Source organism: Gossypium hirsutum, chromosome A05 (genome assembly GCF_007990345.1).
Source record: "Gossypium hirsutum isolate 1008001.06 chromosome A05, Gossypium_hirsutum_v2.1, whole genome shotgun sequence".
NCBI classification, from domain to species: domain Eukaryota; kingdom Viridiplantae; phylum Streptophyta; class Magnoliopsida; order Malvales; family Malvaceae; genus Gossypium; species Gossypium hirsutum.
Window position 1 is genome coordinate 46,314,217 of NC_053428.1, and position 17,407 is coordinate 46,331,623.

General features: G+C 35.3%; 1 protein-coding gene across 4 annotated transcripts; it reads right to left on the reverse strand.

The window, feature by feature from the left end:
• Nucleotides 1-11,863: 11,863 nt before the first annotated feature.
• On the reverse strand, nt 11,864-16,799 carry LOC107934691 (binding partner of ACD11 1). 4 transcript variants are annotated; one of them, XM_016867177.2, is made up of 6 exons: nt 16,592-16,799; nt 15,065-15,148; nt 14,410-14,513; nt 14,103-14,178; nt 13,596-13,679; nt 11,864-12,574 (listed from the first exon to the last, which is right to left on the reverse strand). In XM_016867177.2, the coding sequence occupies exons 1-6, from the start codon at nt 16,595-16,597 to the stop codon at nt 11,999-12,001; spliced, it is 930 nt and encodes a 309-aa protein (XP_016722666.1). In that variant the 5' UTR covers nt 16,598-16,799; the 3' UTR covers nt 11,864-11,998. The 4 variants fall into 4 exon arrangements, with proteins under 4 accessions (XP_016722666.1, XP_016722674.1, XP_040968385.1 ...); XM_016867185.2 differs by having other exon boundaries at nt 16,314-16,799; XM_041112451.1 differs by lacking the exon at nt 14,410-14,513.
• Nucleotides 16,800-17,407: the final 608 nt, after the last annotated feature.

Genomic DNA, 17,407 nt, shown 5'->3' on the forward strand with positions numbered 1-17,407 from the left:
TAGGAGAACATTTCGGCATGTATAGGCTAATATGTTTTGTTGAAATTTGGTATGTAAAATTTTAGCCATGCGAAAATGGCATAAATGTTCGGTTGGATTTGGTTTTATAACGTTAGGTCGTAAGTCTTGGTAATTCGATTTTCTTTTTATGCCATATGTTATGGCTGATTAATTTTGGTGTTAAGATTCATGATATGGCAATAGTGTAGTAGGGAGATGTTTGACAATGATTAGCCTTTGGTATGGCTAGTCATGATTATAATTTTGTGATATGTATGATGAATTACTAGATAGATCAATGAGAAATCACGAAATGGGCATAGTTGCTTCAGTAACAGATGCTGGCAGCAGCAGTGACGTGGGATTGAAAAATCACAAAAATTAGTAGGAATGGAATTAAATAGTGAATAAATTATGTAATTGAAGCTCGATGAGTCTATTTTCATATAGAAGTAACGAAACGATCATATGGACAGTATGTTAAGAGATATTCAGGTTCTCGTGAGACAGGGCCAGAACAGTTTCTGGGTTCCCTGTTCCAACTTTGGAAATTCATTATAAATTAACCAGAGATAATTAGGAGTCATGCCATATATTTATAGATTCCTCTATGAGTCTAGTTTCTATAGAAACAAACGGCATCAGTATTGAAGCTTTGTGCAGGGAGTTATCCAAATCGTAATGCATGAAGGTCAGTGCAGTCGCACCCTGTAATAGGGGAGAATTTAACTAATAAACTGTACTAATTTGCCCGACAAAAATTCTACAAAAATTCTACCATATAGTTATATGAGTCTAGTTCCAGGGAAAATTTACGGAACTGGATTTTGAGTTTCAGAACTCAAGATATGATTTTTAAAGCGACTAGTACGCAGATTGGCAGCTTGTCTGGGAAATGTCAAATAAGTGGTTTGAAGTCTGTTAACACCTCGTGTTCGACTCCGGCGACGGTCTCGGGTTCGGGGTGTTATAATTTTATTGGTATCAGAGCTATGGTTTAGTCGGTTCTAGGACTACCATAGCACGTATGAGGCTAGCTATACATGCCTTAATGTTAATGTTTAAATGTGTGATGACTTCTGACGGTTAAAATTTTTGTTTTGATTAGTAAATGGATCCCGGTGTAGAGAGAACCTTGGCGGATGACGTTGAAAGTGTAGCGGCTGCTCCTGCACAAGGGACACCGCCTGTTGAACCTCAGTCATCTGCGAATGATCAAGGTGAGGGGGCTAAACAAGCCTTCTTTACCATGATGAATGAGTGGGTCGCACAATATGCCCGAACCAATCCGGCTGTCCAACAATTCCCGAATTTGAATAATCCACCCCAAGAGCCCGTAATGCCATCAGTCACTGATCCTGTGAGGCTGAGTAAGCCACCTGTAGACTTGATTAGGAAGCGCGGGGCTGAGGAGTTCAGGGCCATAGTTACTGATGATGCTGAAAGGGCCGAGTTCTGGCTTGATAACACCATTCGGGTGTTTGATGAACTGTCATGCACACCCGATGAATGTCTAAAGTGTGCTATATCCTTGTTGCGGGACTCAGCCTACTATTGGTGGAGGACCTTGATTTCCATAGTCCCAAACGAACGAGTTACTTGGGACTTCTTTCAAACGGAATTCCGAAAGAAATATATTAGCCAACGGTTCATTGATCAAAAGCGCAAGGAATTCTTGGAACTCAAGCAAGGCGTATGACAGTATCTGAATACGAACATGAATTCGTAAGACTCAGTAGGTATGCCCGGGAGTGTGTAGCTGATGAGGTTGCTATGTGCAAAAGATTCGAAGAAGGATTGAATGAAGATTTAAAGCTACTAGTGGGTATTTTGGAGATAAAAGAATTCGTAATACTAGTCGAACGAGCCTGCAAGGCGGAAGAACTTGGAAAGGAGAAGAAGAAGGCTGAATTTGAAGCTAGAGACTATCGTAAAAGATCGACGGGTAAAGCTCCGTTCTCAGCTGTAAAGAAGTTCAGGGAGGACACTAATAAGTCGAGGACAACTGCGGGAATTTCCATCAGGGCACGACCATCGATGGACTCCCGAGATACTTCGGTAGCTAGTGTGGGCAATAATCGTCAAGAGAAACCTGAATGTCCCCAATGCGGAAGACGACACCTAGGTGAATGTTGGGGTAAGTCTACTAACAGGGCCTGTTACGGATGCGGTTCGAAGGACCACTTCATTAGAGATTGCACAGAGCTTGATGAGAAGAATAAGATTCAAGGTGCAAGACTTAGTGGAGTGACAACTAGAGGTAGACCACCGAGAATTTTAGGAGGTAGGGGTGGTAGTCAGAGAGGGGCCTCTGATACGGCTGTTCGAGCCGAGAACCGTACTCCTGCTAGAGCATATGCCATTCGCGCACGAGAGGAGGCATCCTCCCCTGACGTCATCACTGGTACCTTCACTCTCTTTGATACTAATGTGATTGCATTGATTGACCCTGGATCTTCTCATTCATATGTATGCGAAACCTTAGCATCCAGTAAGACTCTACCTGTTGAGTCTACTGAGTTTGTAATTCGAGTGTCAAACCCTTTGGGTCAATGCGTACTTGTTGATAAAGTGTGTAAGAGATGCCCTCTAATAATCCGAGAATCCTGTTTTCCGGCCGATTTGATGCTTTTGCCGTTTGACGAATTTGATGTTATTCTTGGTTTGGATTGGTTGACCGCGCATGATGCGGTTGTGAATTGCAAAAGCAAGACTATTGATTTGAGGTGCGCAAATAACGAGATAATCCGAGTTGAGTCTACAGACTTAAGGGGGTTGCCAGCTGTAATATCAGCAATGTTGGCCCAGAAATATGTAAGAAAAGGGTGCGAAACATACCTTGCGTATGTACTTGATGACAAAGAATTAGAAAAGAAACCCGAATCTGTGCCGGTGGTTTGTGAATACCCGGATGTTTTTCCTGAAGAGTTACTGGGTTTGCCACCTGTTCGGGAGGTAGAGTTTGGTATTGAGCTTGTACCTGGAACTACGCCAATTTCGATAGCTCCGTATCGTATGGCACTAACCGAGTTAAAGGAATTGAAAGCTCAATTGCAAGAGTTGACGGATAGAGGTTTCGCTCGACCAAGTTTCTCACCTTGGGGTGCACCAGTATTGTTCGTGAAAAAGAAGGACGGAACCATGAGATTGTGCATTGACTATCGTCAACTGAATAAAGTGACGATAAAGAATAAATATCCATTACCGCGCATTGATGATTTGTTTAATCAACTAAAGGGAGCCTCAGTGTTTTCAAAGATAGATTTGAGATCGGGTTATTATCAGTTGCGGATTCGAGATTCGGACGTACCCAAAACTGCTTTCAGAACGAGGTACGGTCACTACGAGTTCTTAGTGATGCCGTTCGGGCTCACTAATGCCCCTGCGGTATTTATGGATTTGATGAATCGGATCTTCAGACAGTATTTGGACCAGTTCGTAGTTGTGTTCATTGATGACATCTTAGTCTATTCAGGAGATGAGACCGAACATGCTAAGCACCTGAGATTAGTGTTGCAAATTTTGCGGGATAAGAAGTTATATGCTAAGTTCAGTAAGTGTGAGTTCTGGTTAAGAGAGGTTAGTTTCTTGGGTCATGTGGTATCCGCATCGGGTATTCGAGTTGACCCGAGCAAAATTTCAGCCATACTTAACTGGAAGCCTCCAAGAAATGTTATCGAAGTTCGGAGCTTCCTGGGGCTCGCCGGTTATTACCGACGATTTGTAAAAGGGTTCTCGATGATAGCCACACCAATGACGAAGCTACTTCAAAAGGATGCTAAGTTCGAATGGACAGAGAAATGTCAGAAAAGCTTCGATCAACTGAAAACTCATTTGACTGAAGCTCCAATTTTAGTGCAACCCGAATCAGGCAAAGAGTTTTTCATTTATAGTGACGCATCCCTACTCGGGTTGGGTTGCGTATTGATGCAAGAAGGTCGAGTTGTGGCCTATGCGTCGAGACAATTGAAGCCACACGAGAGAAATTATCCAACCCATGATCTCGAACTAGCCGCCATCGTATTTGCTTTGAAAATATGGCGACATTATTTGTTTGGCGAAAAGTGCCATGTATTTTCGGATCACAAAAGTCTCAAATATTTGATGACTCAAAGAGACTTAAATCTGCGACAAAGACGTTGGCTTGAGTTGTTGAAAGATTACGAGCTTGTCATTGATTACCACCCGGGAAAGGCTAATGTGGTTGCGGACGCCTTAAGCCGGAAATCGCTGTTTACTTTACGAGCGATGAATGTACACTTGTCTGTTCTACCCGACAATGTGTTAGTAGCTGAATTAAAGGCCAAACCATTATTGATTCATCAAATTCGTGAAGCTCAGAAAGTCGACGATGAATTGGTTGCAAAACGGGCTGAATGTATTCCGAATATGGAATCCGAATTTCAAATTGATGATGACGATTGTTTGAGGTTCAGAAGTCGGTTGTGTGTTCCAAGAAATTCAGAACTCATTTCGATGATTCTGAACGAAGCTCATTGTAGCCGAATGTCAATTCACCCGGGGAGTGCGAAAATGTACAACGATTTGAAACGTCGATTTTGGTGGCATGGTATGAAACGGGACATCTCCGACTTTGTTTCGAGATGTTTAATATGTCAACAAGTGAAAGCGGAACATCAAGTGCCTTCAGGATTACTTCAGCCGATCATGATACCCGAGTGGAAATGGGATCGAGTCACAATGGACTTTGTGTCCGGACTGCCCTTGTCAGCAAGCAAGAAGGATGCGATTTGGGTTGTTGTTGATAGACTGACTAAGTCGGCTCACTTTATCCCCGTGCGTACAGATTTTTCATTGGATAAACTAGCCGAATTGTATGTTTCTCAGATTGTGAGATTACATGGAGTACCTATTTCTATCGTGTCGGATAGAGATCCGAGATTCACCTCACGATTTTGGAAGAAATTGCAAGAAGCTTTGGGTACCAAGCTGCATTTTAGCACCGCTTTTCATCCACAAACCGATGGTCAATCCGAGCGGATAATTCAGATACTTGAGGATATGTTGAGATGTTGCATCCTCGAGTTTAGTGGTTCATGGGAACGGTATTTACCTTTGATTGAATTCGCTTACAACAATAGTTTTCAATCAAGTATTAAGATGGCACCTTACGAGGCTTTGTACGGTCGTAAATGCCGTACACCATTGTTTTGGACCGAGCTCGGTGAAAGTAAAATTTTCGGAGTCGATTTGATTAAAGATGCCAAACAGAAAGTAAGGGTAATCCGTGAAAGTCTAAAGGCAGCCACGGATCGTCAGAAATCGTATGCGGATTTGAAACGAAAAGACATTGAATATCAGGTGGGAAATAAAGTGTTTCTTAAAGTTTCGCCTTGGAAAAAGGTATTCAGATTTGGCCGAAAGGGCAAGTTGAGTCCGAGATTCATTGGGCCATACGAAATATCCGAACGAGTCGGTCCAGTTGCGTATCGATTGATTTTACCCCCTGAACTTGAAAAGATTCACGATGTCTTTCATGTTTCGATGCTTCGACGCTATAGATCTGATCCTTCGCACATAATTAGTCCGTCGGAGGTTGAAATTCAAGCCGATATGAGTTATGAAGAAGAGCCGATGCGTATCCTAGCTCGTGAAGTGAAGGGGTTGCGAAACAAAAGGGTTCCGTTAGTAAAGGTGTTATGGCTCAAACACAGGATCGAGGAAGCTACTTGGGAAACCGAGAGCTCGATGAAAGAACGATACCCAAACCTATTTACCGGTAAGATTTTCGGGGACGAAAATTTCTTGAGTGGGGGAGAGTTGTGACAACCCAAAATTGACCCTAGTCGGGAAGTGGTTTCGGGACCGCTAAACCGAGTCATAAAAATAATTAGCTGTCATATTTGATGCTTATTATAAGTATATATGCATGTGTGAAAATTTCATATTTGAATTTTGTTTAATTGTAGGTGAATTTTAGTAAATAGGACTTATGTGAGAAAATTTTAAAATGTGATAGGTTAATTTATAAGGACCTATTAAAGCATGTAGTGAGAATAATGGCTTTGCATGTCAAATACTCCTTCTTTTATACATAGTGGCCGGCCATGATGGAGCATATATTAGAATATGTGGTAAATTTCCATGAAGTGGTCATTATTTTATGTAAAGGAAAGGAAATAATAAAAGAAATACTAAGGATAATAAAAGAAGTAAAAAAAAAGGGGGTTATTACCTTGTTCTTCTTAGCCGTACAAGAAGAAGAAAAAGAGGGGGGGCAAAGGCATTCGGCCTTTTGAATGAAGAGGAGGTTAATAAATTTTGTTAATCTTTCTTTTGAAATCTTAGTTGTTCAGGTTAATCATCACGTTTTTCTTACCTAGCCATACTAAAATTTCGAATTTAGAGTGTTGGATGGAACTTTCGGTTATGGTATGTGTGAGAAGAACTTGATTTTTTTCTTACCTTTAAGTTTTGATGGATAAAGAAACAAAAGATTGTTGATGAAAGAAATTAATGTGTTAAGAGATTATATGAAACTTATTCATGTTTATATATGTTATATGCATTGAAAATGGTTGATGATTTTGGATGTGATTAGATTGAATCAGCCATGGTATATCCATAAGCATGATTTATGCTTGTTATGTTACTCATGGTTAAAACGATTCGGCTATGGTTCATGTAAAAATAAAATATACATGTGGATTTAAAAGATGGTATGAACAAATGTGGAGTTTTGCTAGTTTAGGATTATTCGGCCAAGTGTTTATGTGGTGGAAATTAAGTGTTAAATGGAATGAAAATGATATTATATGGGGGTATGTATATTCGGCCATATGAGTAAATATATAGATGATGTTAAATTTGATTATGTATAATGGGCCATATAGAGTACACATGGTGATATTAACTTTAATTCTCTATAATTGATCAAGTGGATGATATTGGTTTATATGGTCGAATTTGAATTATGAATATGTACCTTGAAATAAAATGTTGCCGTATGCTTCTTTTGATATGAAACTATTAATGTTACGGGATATAAATAACTAGCAAGGTAATTAAACTAGTTGATTTATTTATTTAAGCTCAAGAACCTAAAGGAGAGGCGTCCAACAAGGGGAAATCGAAGGTCATCGAGTAGCCGACTCGGAATTATTTTACCCAACATAAAGTAAGTCATTAAGCATATAGTTTGTATTAATTTAAATGGTCATAACGTCTATGTAATGATGCTGAATGGAATGATAAATATATATATATGTATGTAAGTGATGATGAAAGTGTTGAATGAAAAGAAAAGAGGTGAGATGTATTGAGTTGTTGATCTCGGCACTAAGAGTGCGGGTATAAACATTTATGATCATGAGATTGGCGCTAAGTGTGCGGGTTTAAATTGTACAGCACTAAGTGTGCGAGTTTGATTATGTAGCACTAAGTGTGCGAGTTTGATTATGTAGCACTAGGTGTGCGAGTTTGATTATGTAGCACTAAGTGTGCGAGTTTGATTATATAGCACTAAGTGTGCAAGTTGATTATATAGCACTGAGTGTGCGGACTTAATATATACTTTTGAATCACTATGGACACTAAGTGTACGACATTATTGAGTTGATCACGGACAGCGGATCGGGTAAGTACCTCGAGTTCGTGACTAATAAGCGCTATGTTTATATTTGAAGTTGAGCTTGGTAAGTTTGAACCTATGTGACAATTATAATTGAAGTCACGTACATAAGATTTATCATGGAATAGGTGAAAGGTCGTTTAGTTGTATGATTGTAACGAAAATAAAATGATGTATGAAAATGCCTCAAATATCCTATTGATTAGTATATGGAATGTGAATGCATGACTTGGTATGAGCTTGAACCGATAGGTTTGAGGAACTATGGTATGGTTCGGTATAGATGGAGTAACTAGCCTCGTTCCATTTTGCTTCCTCTTGTGATAATGTTATTAATGGATGGTAGTGCATTGCTTATGACTTACTGAGTTATATACTCACTCGGTGTTTCCTTGTCACCTATTTTAGGTTTCTTGGACTCGTCTCTTTTTGCGTGATCGGGCCGTCATCGGAGTCATCACACCGGCTAGCAACTTTTGGTATTTTCTTTTTAGTCGGTCTAGGAGAACATTTCGGCATGTATAGGCTAATATGTTTTGTTGAAATTTGGTATTTAAAATTTTAGCCATGCGAAAATGGCATAAATGTTCGGTTGGATTTGGTTTTATAACGTTAGGTCGTAAGTCTTGGTAATTCGATTTTCTTTTTATGCCATATGTCATGGCTGATTAATTTTGGTGTTAAGATTCATGATATGGCAATAGTGTAGTAGGGAGATGTTTGACAATGATTAGCCTTTGGTATGGCTAGTCATGATTATAATTTTGTGATATGTATGATGAATTACTAGATAGATCAATGAGAAATCACGAAATGGGCATAGTTGCTTCAGTAACAGATGCTGGCAGCAGCAGTGACGTGGGATTGAAAAATCACAAAAATTAGTAGGAATGGAATTAAATAGTGAATAAATTATGTAATCGAAGCTTGATGAGTCTATTTTCATATAGAAGTAACGAAACGATCATATGGACAGTATGTTAAGAGATATTCAGGTTCTCGTGAGACAGTGCCAGAACGGTTTCTGGGTTCCCTGTTCCAACTTTGGAAATTCATTATAAATTAACCAGAGATAATTAGGAGTCATGCCATATATTTATAGATTCCTCTCTGAGTCTAGTTTCTATAGAAACAAACGGCATCAGTATTGAAGCTTTGTGCAGGGAGTTATCCAAATCGTAATGCATGAAGGTCAGTGCAGTCGCACCCTGTAATAGGGGAGAATTTAACTAATAAACTGTACTAATTTGCCCAACCAAAAATTCTACAAAAATTCTACCATATAGGTATATGAGTCTAGTTCCAGGGAAAATTTACGGAACTGAATTTTGAGTTTCAGAACTCAAGATATGATTTTTAAAGCGACTAGTACGCAGATTGGCAGCTTGTCTGGGAAATGTCAAATAAGTGGTTTGAAGTCTGTTAACACCTCGTGTTCGACTCCGGCGACGGTCTCGGGTTCGGGGTGTTACAATTATGAAAGTTGCTCGATCAATGACCTTGTCCTAAGTGTGTTATCCTCATAGGATATTTTTAATCTCTTTGGGATAAATTCATTCTCCTAATATGATCCTATTTTATCTCATGGTAACTATTATATCTTCCTTCATGAAAAGTCAATTACTATCAAATAGTAATTAAGTAAATCATCATAAAGACAAACAATTCATGACTATGTTTACTTTTTAATATATCATGTATTGCCAATGAGAGGATATCATTTACCCATTTCTTGGGCTATAAATTTTATTATTGTGAATAGTGCTACATACTGCAAAAGTTGTATACCAAACGCACCAGCTTTCAATTCATTATCTATTTGAACTCAAACTTTTACTTACATCAAAGTATATGAGTCACACATACATAATCCACCATCCATTCAGGAATAATGTATGCCATACTATGAACGTCACAAGTGAATAAGTTCATAAACGAATTCAAGATCTATTCTACTTGGGTTTTTTTTCCTATGTACTGCAGTCTAGTCAGTCACATGTATGTCTTTATCTTCTAGGTGTCATCTATTCCAATGCTCAAGATAAAAGCATCTCTCCAATTGGAATTGATAGGTGACATATTAGTCTTTCAATCAATTTACTCATTTCTGATTAGGCTAAGGACATGTTTAGGTTCTTCTACTAATATAAGTTGTTTTTCCTATTACAATATTACCACATAATACCGCTTAGTATAGTTAAATATTAGATAATCAATAAGCTAAATATTTGCTTCTATTTTGCTTTGTATGCAAAAGCCATTAAAGACAATGTAAAAAGAGTATTAATGTAATTTATGGATAATTTTATTAAACCAATCTGTTTGAAAAAAATACAAATATACAATCAAATATATTACATTTAGGGCACTAGGTCCAACCCATATAACTTAACTAATTCCTTTTTTTTTTACTTTCTACTACCATATCTAAAAATAATATTTAAATCTTCAACCGTAATTTTAACTACGATAGGGAATATTAAAAATTAACAAATTAATTTTTTTTTTGTAAAACTTTTCTACCCTACTTTTTAAAAGCATTTTAAAACTTTTAAAAATCACTTTTCAATTGCAGTGGAATGAATAACTAGCCTATAAAAAATTTCAACCCGTAATTCTCAAATTATCAACACAAAAAGAATCATGCTTTTAAGAGAAGAAAAAAAAAACAGAATTGTGTAGTTTTCCACACCCACCAATCTAATATTACTTCATCAAACCTACAAAAAAATAGTTAGTTAGATTAAAATGATCATTATACACAGTGCACAATATTTCTTAAAAGAAAGTAAAAAAAAAAAGCAATGATAAAAAAAAACAAAAAGAAAAGAAGTAAAGTGGTCATAAAAAAAAAACAAAGGAGACTATATATACCCAAAAAAAATATAACTCGTATAAAAAAATTTAACTCCAAAGAATTAAAATACAATAAAAAAATTGACTACAACAATAATTTAATAAAAAATAATATTAAAACATAATTAACTCAAAATTGTAACTTCCAAAAGAATTAAAATACTATAAAAGACAATTAATAGATAATAAAATAATATTTAAAAATAAATTGTAAAAAATAACGTAATAAAAATATTATTTTAATCATTAAAATTTGGAGAAAGGTAATAAAATAGTAAAAAAAAATTGCTTTAAGTTATTCAATGTAAAAAGGGCGTGAAAAATATATGATTATAAAAATATATATTTAAACATTAGAAGTATCCAAATTCCTTAGCCAAAAATATATATCTTTTAAAGTTGTAATATTGAATAAATTATATATAGATTGTAAATTAATTATAAACTTTAAAACTCCAACTTACCCCTTGTCTAACATACTTATTTTGCTGTGCAAGTTTTATCACTATTTACGTAGGAAGGAATGGAGAAAACGAAATGACAAAAATATTCTTTAGGTAGGAGTTGGAATTATAGATATATACTAAAAATAATAATATTTAAAATTATAAATATATAAATTAACTTTGTTTACAACATTTTATTAAGTTTTAATGCTTAAATTATAAACATGTGGTGATATAGTATATACACATTATCTTTTTGTGTATAGTTAAACAAGTATTATACCATTTTCAACTTTTCTTCATCTTTTTTTAAATACTTAATATTCAATTTCGAATCTTGTATGATAAGTAATATATTAGTTTAGTATTTTTTAAGGACTTAATACTCAATTTGAATCTTCTACAATAAGTAAGATAATAATCTGATATTTTGAATTTTTTTACTCAGTTTAATACTTGTACTTTTGTCTGTCCATCATGTTGTACTTCCCATTTTACTATTAAAAAAAAGAAAAAGTTGATATGGTAATAAGTATCCAATAACAATCTGCCAAAATCACATCATCAATACCGAGTCACAATAAAAGAAAAAATAAAAAGATATAAAAATAAAAAAAAATTTAAAAATTTAAAAAATTATAAACAATTGAAAATTAAAATTTATTATATGAAATTATAAAAATAATTAAATTATAAATATAAGAAAAGTTCCTAATTTTTTTTAATTATGTTCTATTTTTTAAAAAAAATTACCTAAAATGCCAAAAGATATTCTAAAAATCATACATATGACAATTTAAATTTAATGTAATCATTTATATATGTTATTTTCTTTATTAAATTAGTATTGAAAAATATTTCAATTCAAAAGCATCTTAGAATTTGAGCTCAGTTCGGCTACATACCCACCAAGAAGCAAAAGATCATACCCAGGCATAAGAAGAATATAAAAAGCAAAAAAATAGTGCTATGTTTAGAACATATAATAATATATATCAGAAATTCCTTTGAATTACAATCCCATGTAACAGTGTATTGTACAACAATGAAAGAATCAAGGCATTGAAGGAAAATCAAAGTTCAAAAGCAATCATTTCATATCATTCTAAGCTTGCTTATCAGTTGTTGAATCAACTAGACCTACTGAAGGTTCTGCCTTGGTAGATTCATCAAGATGGAGCTCTGCAAAGTCTTCGATGATCCTTGCTCTCTCCTTGTAGACAGAACCCTTTTTTTCTTCCTCTGCTTTTCCAACTTTCTCCTTTGTCAACATACCTACGTCCTCAGCTGCCCTCGCAACTGCAGTGAATGCGTTTGAAAGCCATGAAGCTCCTGTAGATACGTAGCTGTTGCTCATGATAGCAGTTCCCGCAATGCTTGCCTTCTGCTCGGCAACAGATAAGGCAAACTTTGTTTTCTCAGAGACTTGGAATCGGTCGTCCATCTCTCTCATCTTTTCGTTAACCACGGCTGTTCCAATGCTTAGCTTTTCGCTCAGACCAATTTTCTGATCAAATGAAGTTACCGCAGCAGAGGCATTCGATGTCAAGTGATGCTGTTCATCGAATGCTTTTGCCTTGTTGATGGCATCCTTTCCCAATATGAAGCCCTTGGCAAGCATGGTGCTCACCATATCTTCAGCCTTTTGAACAGTAGAATCTGCAACAACCTGCTTTTTCTCCTTCAAATAGCAGATTGCACAACAATGATGAAAACATAAGACATATGTGTAATAATTCACTTCTTTCCATTGTATTCTTATGAAACATATGAACAAACAATGCTGCTCCGACTTTTCATTTTTCTAGTTCTCGTATCTAACACCCATGTCAGGTGCATAACCGAACATGGGTTTGGAGATAAAACTCTTTTGAGGACTCTCCATGGAAAAACCTTAAAAAAACTGAACATACTCGTCTAGGGCATACACTTGTATCTGGCACTCACCCTGAGTCCAAGTAACATAGAGAACAAACATACCTTTTCCTATTACAGACCAAGAGAAAAAGGCAAATAGATAATATACAGTTATATACACACACTAGAAGACTCCCAAAACATTAGAAGATCTCCAGCTGTTGAGCCTTGGTGCTAATTCAGTTGCTATGTTCTTATAATGGATTGAAAACAGGCTACCAGCAATAAATGTGACTGAGTTCTAAGTTAGCTAAAGTATCCTAGCATTTCAATTTACTTGTCCTCCATCAAATGTCTTCACAAATGACACATTCAAGGATCTGAAGGACATTACGGTCAATCATGATAAAAGCTTGAGTAGTCATGAATTTGCTATAATTATACAAGTATGAAGCTACAATATGCATGCAAAACACACAATCTGGCATTTCCTACCAATGCTGAAAGTATGATCAGAGAACTACAAACATAAGCTGACAAGAAGCCATAGAGATACTACTAAATCTGAAAGTATCATTTTTTGTTACTTGGACTCGTAAATGTATGATAAAAGTATTTGTCTAATAGGGTATATTCAATATTTTCTGAGTATTTCCATGTAGTTGGAGGGTTCTTATATGGTCATATCCCCAGAACCATGTCTAAATATATGTCACACATGTACTTTCAAGCAAAAATGAAAGAGTCAGAGCAACATAGATATTATTACTTCACTATATTATATCACAGTGATCATCCTTATGATGACAAAAGCTGTAGGATAGGGTTTAAAGGAGAACTTTTACCATGTTTGACAGGAGAGCTTCAGGGGGTAGTTGGTAATCCTCAACAGGTGTGATATTGACAGAAAGATCAACTATTTTGGCTCCCTGAATCAAGCAATAAGTTCGAAACTTCATTCACAATGAGTATTTGAATCAAATAAGTTGCCAGAAAGCATGTAAGCCAGCATAACTGAAGCTCAATAATTAGATGTTATTGTTAGGCTTTGATAGTCAAAAGCAGCCACAATAAACTTTAAGATATGATACAAATGCAATGCAGATGAATGATGACAGGCCTGGAAAGTTTTCATCTAGCTTTACACAGGCATAACATGTAAAACATAATTAGTTCCGAAGATTTAAATGTTCAAGTTGCCTGTCGGTTTTGCATTAAGAGACAATAAAGCTGATATCTTAGGGTACCTAGATGCCTTTGGTAACAATTTTTGTCCAGTGATACTATCAACAAATGTAATTCTTTTCCAAGGAAATATAAGCATAAAAAATAACTTAATCTCACTAACATACAGTCAATAGTATTGCTGTATCTGCTCCTTGTGTATCCTTGAAGGTAACATAAGCAACTTGAGCATTTTCAGTCTCCCTGCAAAATTTACAACAATCTCAAGGATGACTTTTCAAAACAAATCCATTGAACTCAAGCAGAGAGCTATATTACTAGGACTGAGTATGAGAGCCAAACATGGTATCTATCCGGCACAGGTACGTTTAAAATTATCAAGGTTTCCATGTATTTCAAGGGCTAGTAGAAGATCATATCCAAATACTTCAGGAAAATCGAAAAGACGAACCAACATAAGTAGAGAGTACCCACCTTCGCATTTCAACATATTGAATATCACCAGAGAAAGAAAAGAATTCTTTGATATCCCTCTCAGAAGCAGCTAGAGAAATATTACTGACCTTAACTGTTCTTATCTGTACACAAAAGATGAGAACATAAATATATGTTTTTGTGGAGTTCGAAAAACTCCACAAGCAGGCTTTTATCTTTGCCAAGTGTCCATCTAATCACATACATTAAATTCAACATTTCGATTTCTTATTTTCAGTTAAATGAACATGTAGCAAAATTAGAAACCTACTTATGCTACCTTCAGATTCTAATGCCAATGGATATCATAATAATCATACTCAGCAAACATTTCAAGATAACAATTATACGATTCCGTGAAATACAGCAACATGGAACAACTTTATGCAAAAACACCTATAGAGACCAAAGGAGACAAAATAAGTAAACGGATACAACAATTAGTTCCAGTCAAACTTGAGACTTAAGAAAAGGTTCTTTAGCTCTGCTCTTGTCAAGCACAAAATCTTATATGAGATGCAAAAATGCAAAAGCTTATTTCACAGCTATTTCAGTAATACTTTATCAACTAGATGCAAAAGTAACTGATAACCAACAGAATTTTATTGTTAACAGTATCAACTGAAACTAATTCTATAAGTATTTTTTTCCTCACATTTGACGCATTGATAGTCCAATTTGCTGTAGCACTTGTCTCCGTTACTGCTCCAAGAGTAAGATTAGTTTGGTCCAGTGGAATCTGCATATGCAATGATCAACAAGGAGTAAAAAATAAAACAGAGGAGCTCTAATTGGCAAGAAAAGCAACCGCAATTGTAGGCCCAACTGGATGAATGAAGGACAATGATATACTAAATGAACAAGACGAATGTAAATAAAGACAGGATTCATGGCTACAGTACAACAAAAATAAACCCAAAACCCCAATTTACTGTTGTTACTATGGGGTCTAAAGCACGAGGAGGTTTTACTTGATGGTGTAAATTAGATGATCTGTGGACATTTGTTGTTCTTCATAATATTTTAGGACTAATAGGTTTTATGTTACATCAATTTGATCTTGTGTGATCTGTTCAATTGTGACCTTATAATGTGATCGCATTATCAGGTACCACAGGATTAGTAGAAAATAAAAGCCTAAAACAGATAATATTTCAATCTTTCATTCTACCAAAGAAGATGCTCACTGGTACATCAACAGAAACAAAGTTGCTTTGTCAGCAGTATGCTGTTATTTTTTCCTTTTCTATAATGAAATTGAAGGTGATATGCTTAAATGTTAAAATGCTTGGAATCATAACATCAGTTATAATCAAATCATATACAGCCTTGAAAGGGGAACTATACACATAATTTTCTATGGACAATTGATGCTTCCAAAAGTTGGACCTTTTCATCTTATTTTGAAGATCATATATCACTCTCACCAATAATTTATTCTGAGCCTACCAATTAACACCAAAGCTTATATAAATACTAATTCAAAGACTATTAAAAGAACCATAAAACAAGATGCATAAACTATAAGGATAATTATTCTATACACTGCTAGTGGAACAAAAAACTCCACAAGCGGATTTAGGATGTTACCATGTGTCATTATAAAAATAAAAGAATAACAAAAACGGACACAACATCATCCCAAACCCGCTTATGGAGTTTATTCCACTCGCAAGGTATAGAATAATTATCCAAACTAGAAATAGCATGAAATATAAGGCAAACCCAGAAATAATAATAACTTGACCATCAAACCATAAAACTTGAAGGGCACTTTTCAATCATTTCGGTGCAAACATCAAAGTTAGAGCTTTCACAGGTCAATTCATTGAATATATATCAGTTCCTATACTCCAATATTTACTTCCAAGAAAGCTAATTAAAGTATCCCAACTGAATCTTACCATTGAACTTGCTTTCAGAACCCAAGAACTACAATGAGGTCAACTCTAGAAACCCAAAGAGAAATTTGGGTAAAGTACAGATCAACTCAAGAGTCCAGCTTTTATGATCTCATTTCTCGTACATTTTTCCAGCAACCAAACGGAGCAATACATACATTTATCTTTCATTAGACTTTTTATTTTTTTTCCGAAAAAAGGAATCTTGGATCTAACCGAGCAAAGGGTCCCATTCATCACAAACCAAAAAAAAAAAAAAAGGGAAAAAGAGATAAACTCACCGACATTTGAAGATTGTACCAAGAATTCCCAATACGAAGATTACAAGAATACTGGATTGATTGGATTTGATAGGAAGATGAAGAAGGGTCTAAATGGTGGCAATGGCGTCTTTACCCCGCGTCAAATGCGCGGGCTGATTTCTTCGAAGCATGTTGAGTCTGGCCTTTTATTTTTCCAGCTATAAGAAAACCTGGACAATCCATTATTTTTTTTTTACTTCTTAAATTTTTATAAATAGTAGAGTTAATAATTGAAGAAAAAAAAGTAACGGGTGTTTTTTTTTTATTTTTTTATTATTACTTTGTATAATTTGATATCATTTAGGGTAAATTGCAATGATAGTCATTCAACTTCATTTTTTAGGCTATTCAATTATAAAAGTTATAAAAAAAAGATAAAATTAAATAGTTGAATAACTATTTTGCAACATTTCATAGTTAAATTAAATAGTTGAATAACTATTTTGCAACATTTCATAGTTGAGAGACTAAAAAAAAAGAAAAAAATAATTCGGTAATTATTAATATAGTTCACCCTATTATTCGTTATATATTTATGGTAAAATTATTTTTTAAAATAAGTTTTTTTGGGAAGGTTATCTAGACACCTATGTGCATCGAGTTTGGTGTATATGTCAAATCATTACACTAATTCATATCACGCATGTTAAGAGGCAATACTTTATCAGAGTATTTTCAACATCCATGGAAGTCAAGTTAAAGGTTGGGAGGTTTAACCAAATATTTATTTGGTTGTTAGCCCAACCAAACCAATTAAATATACTGGAGGGTAAAGTACACTAATAGTCACTCAAT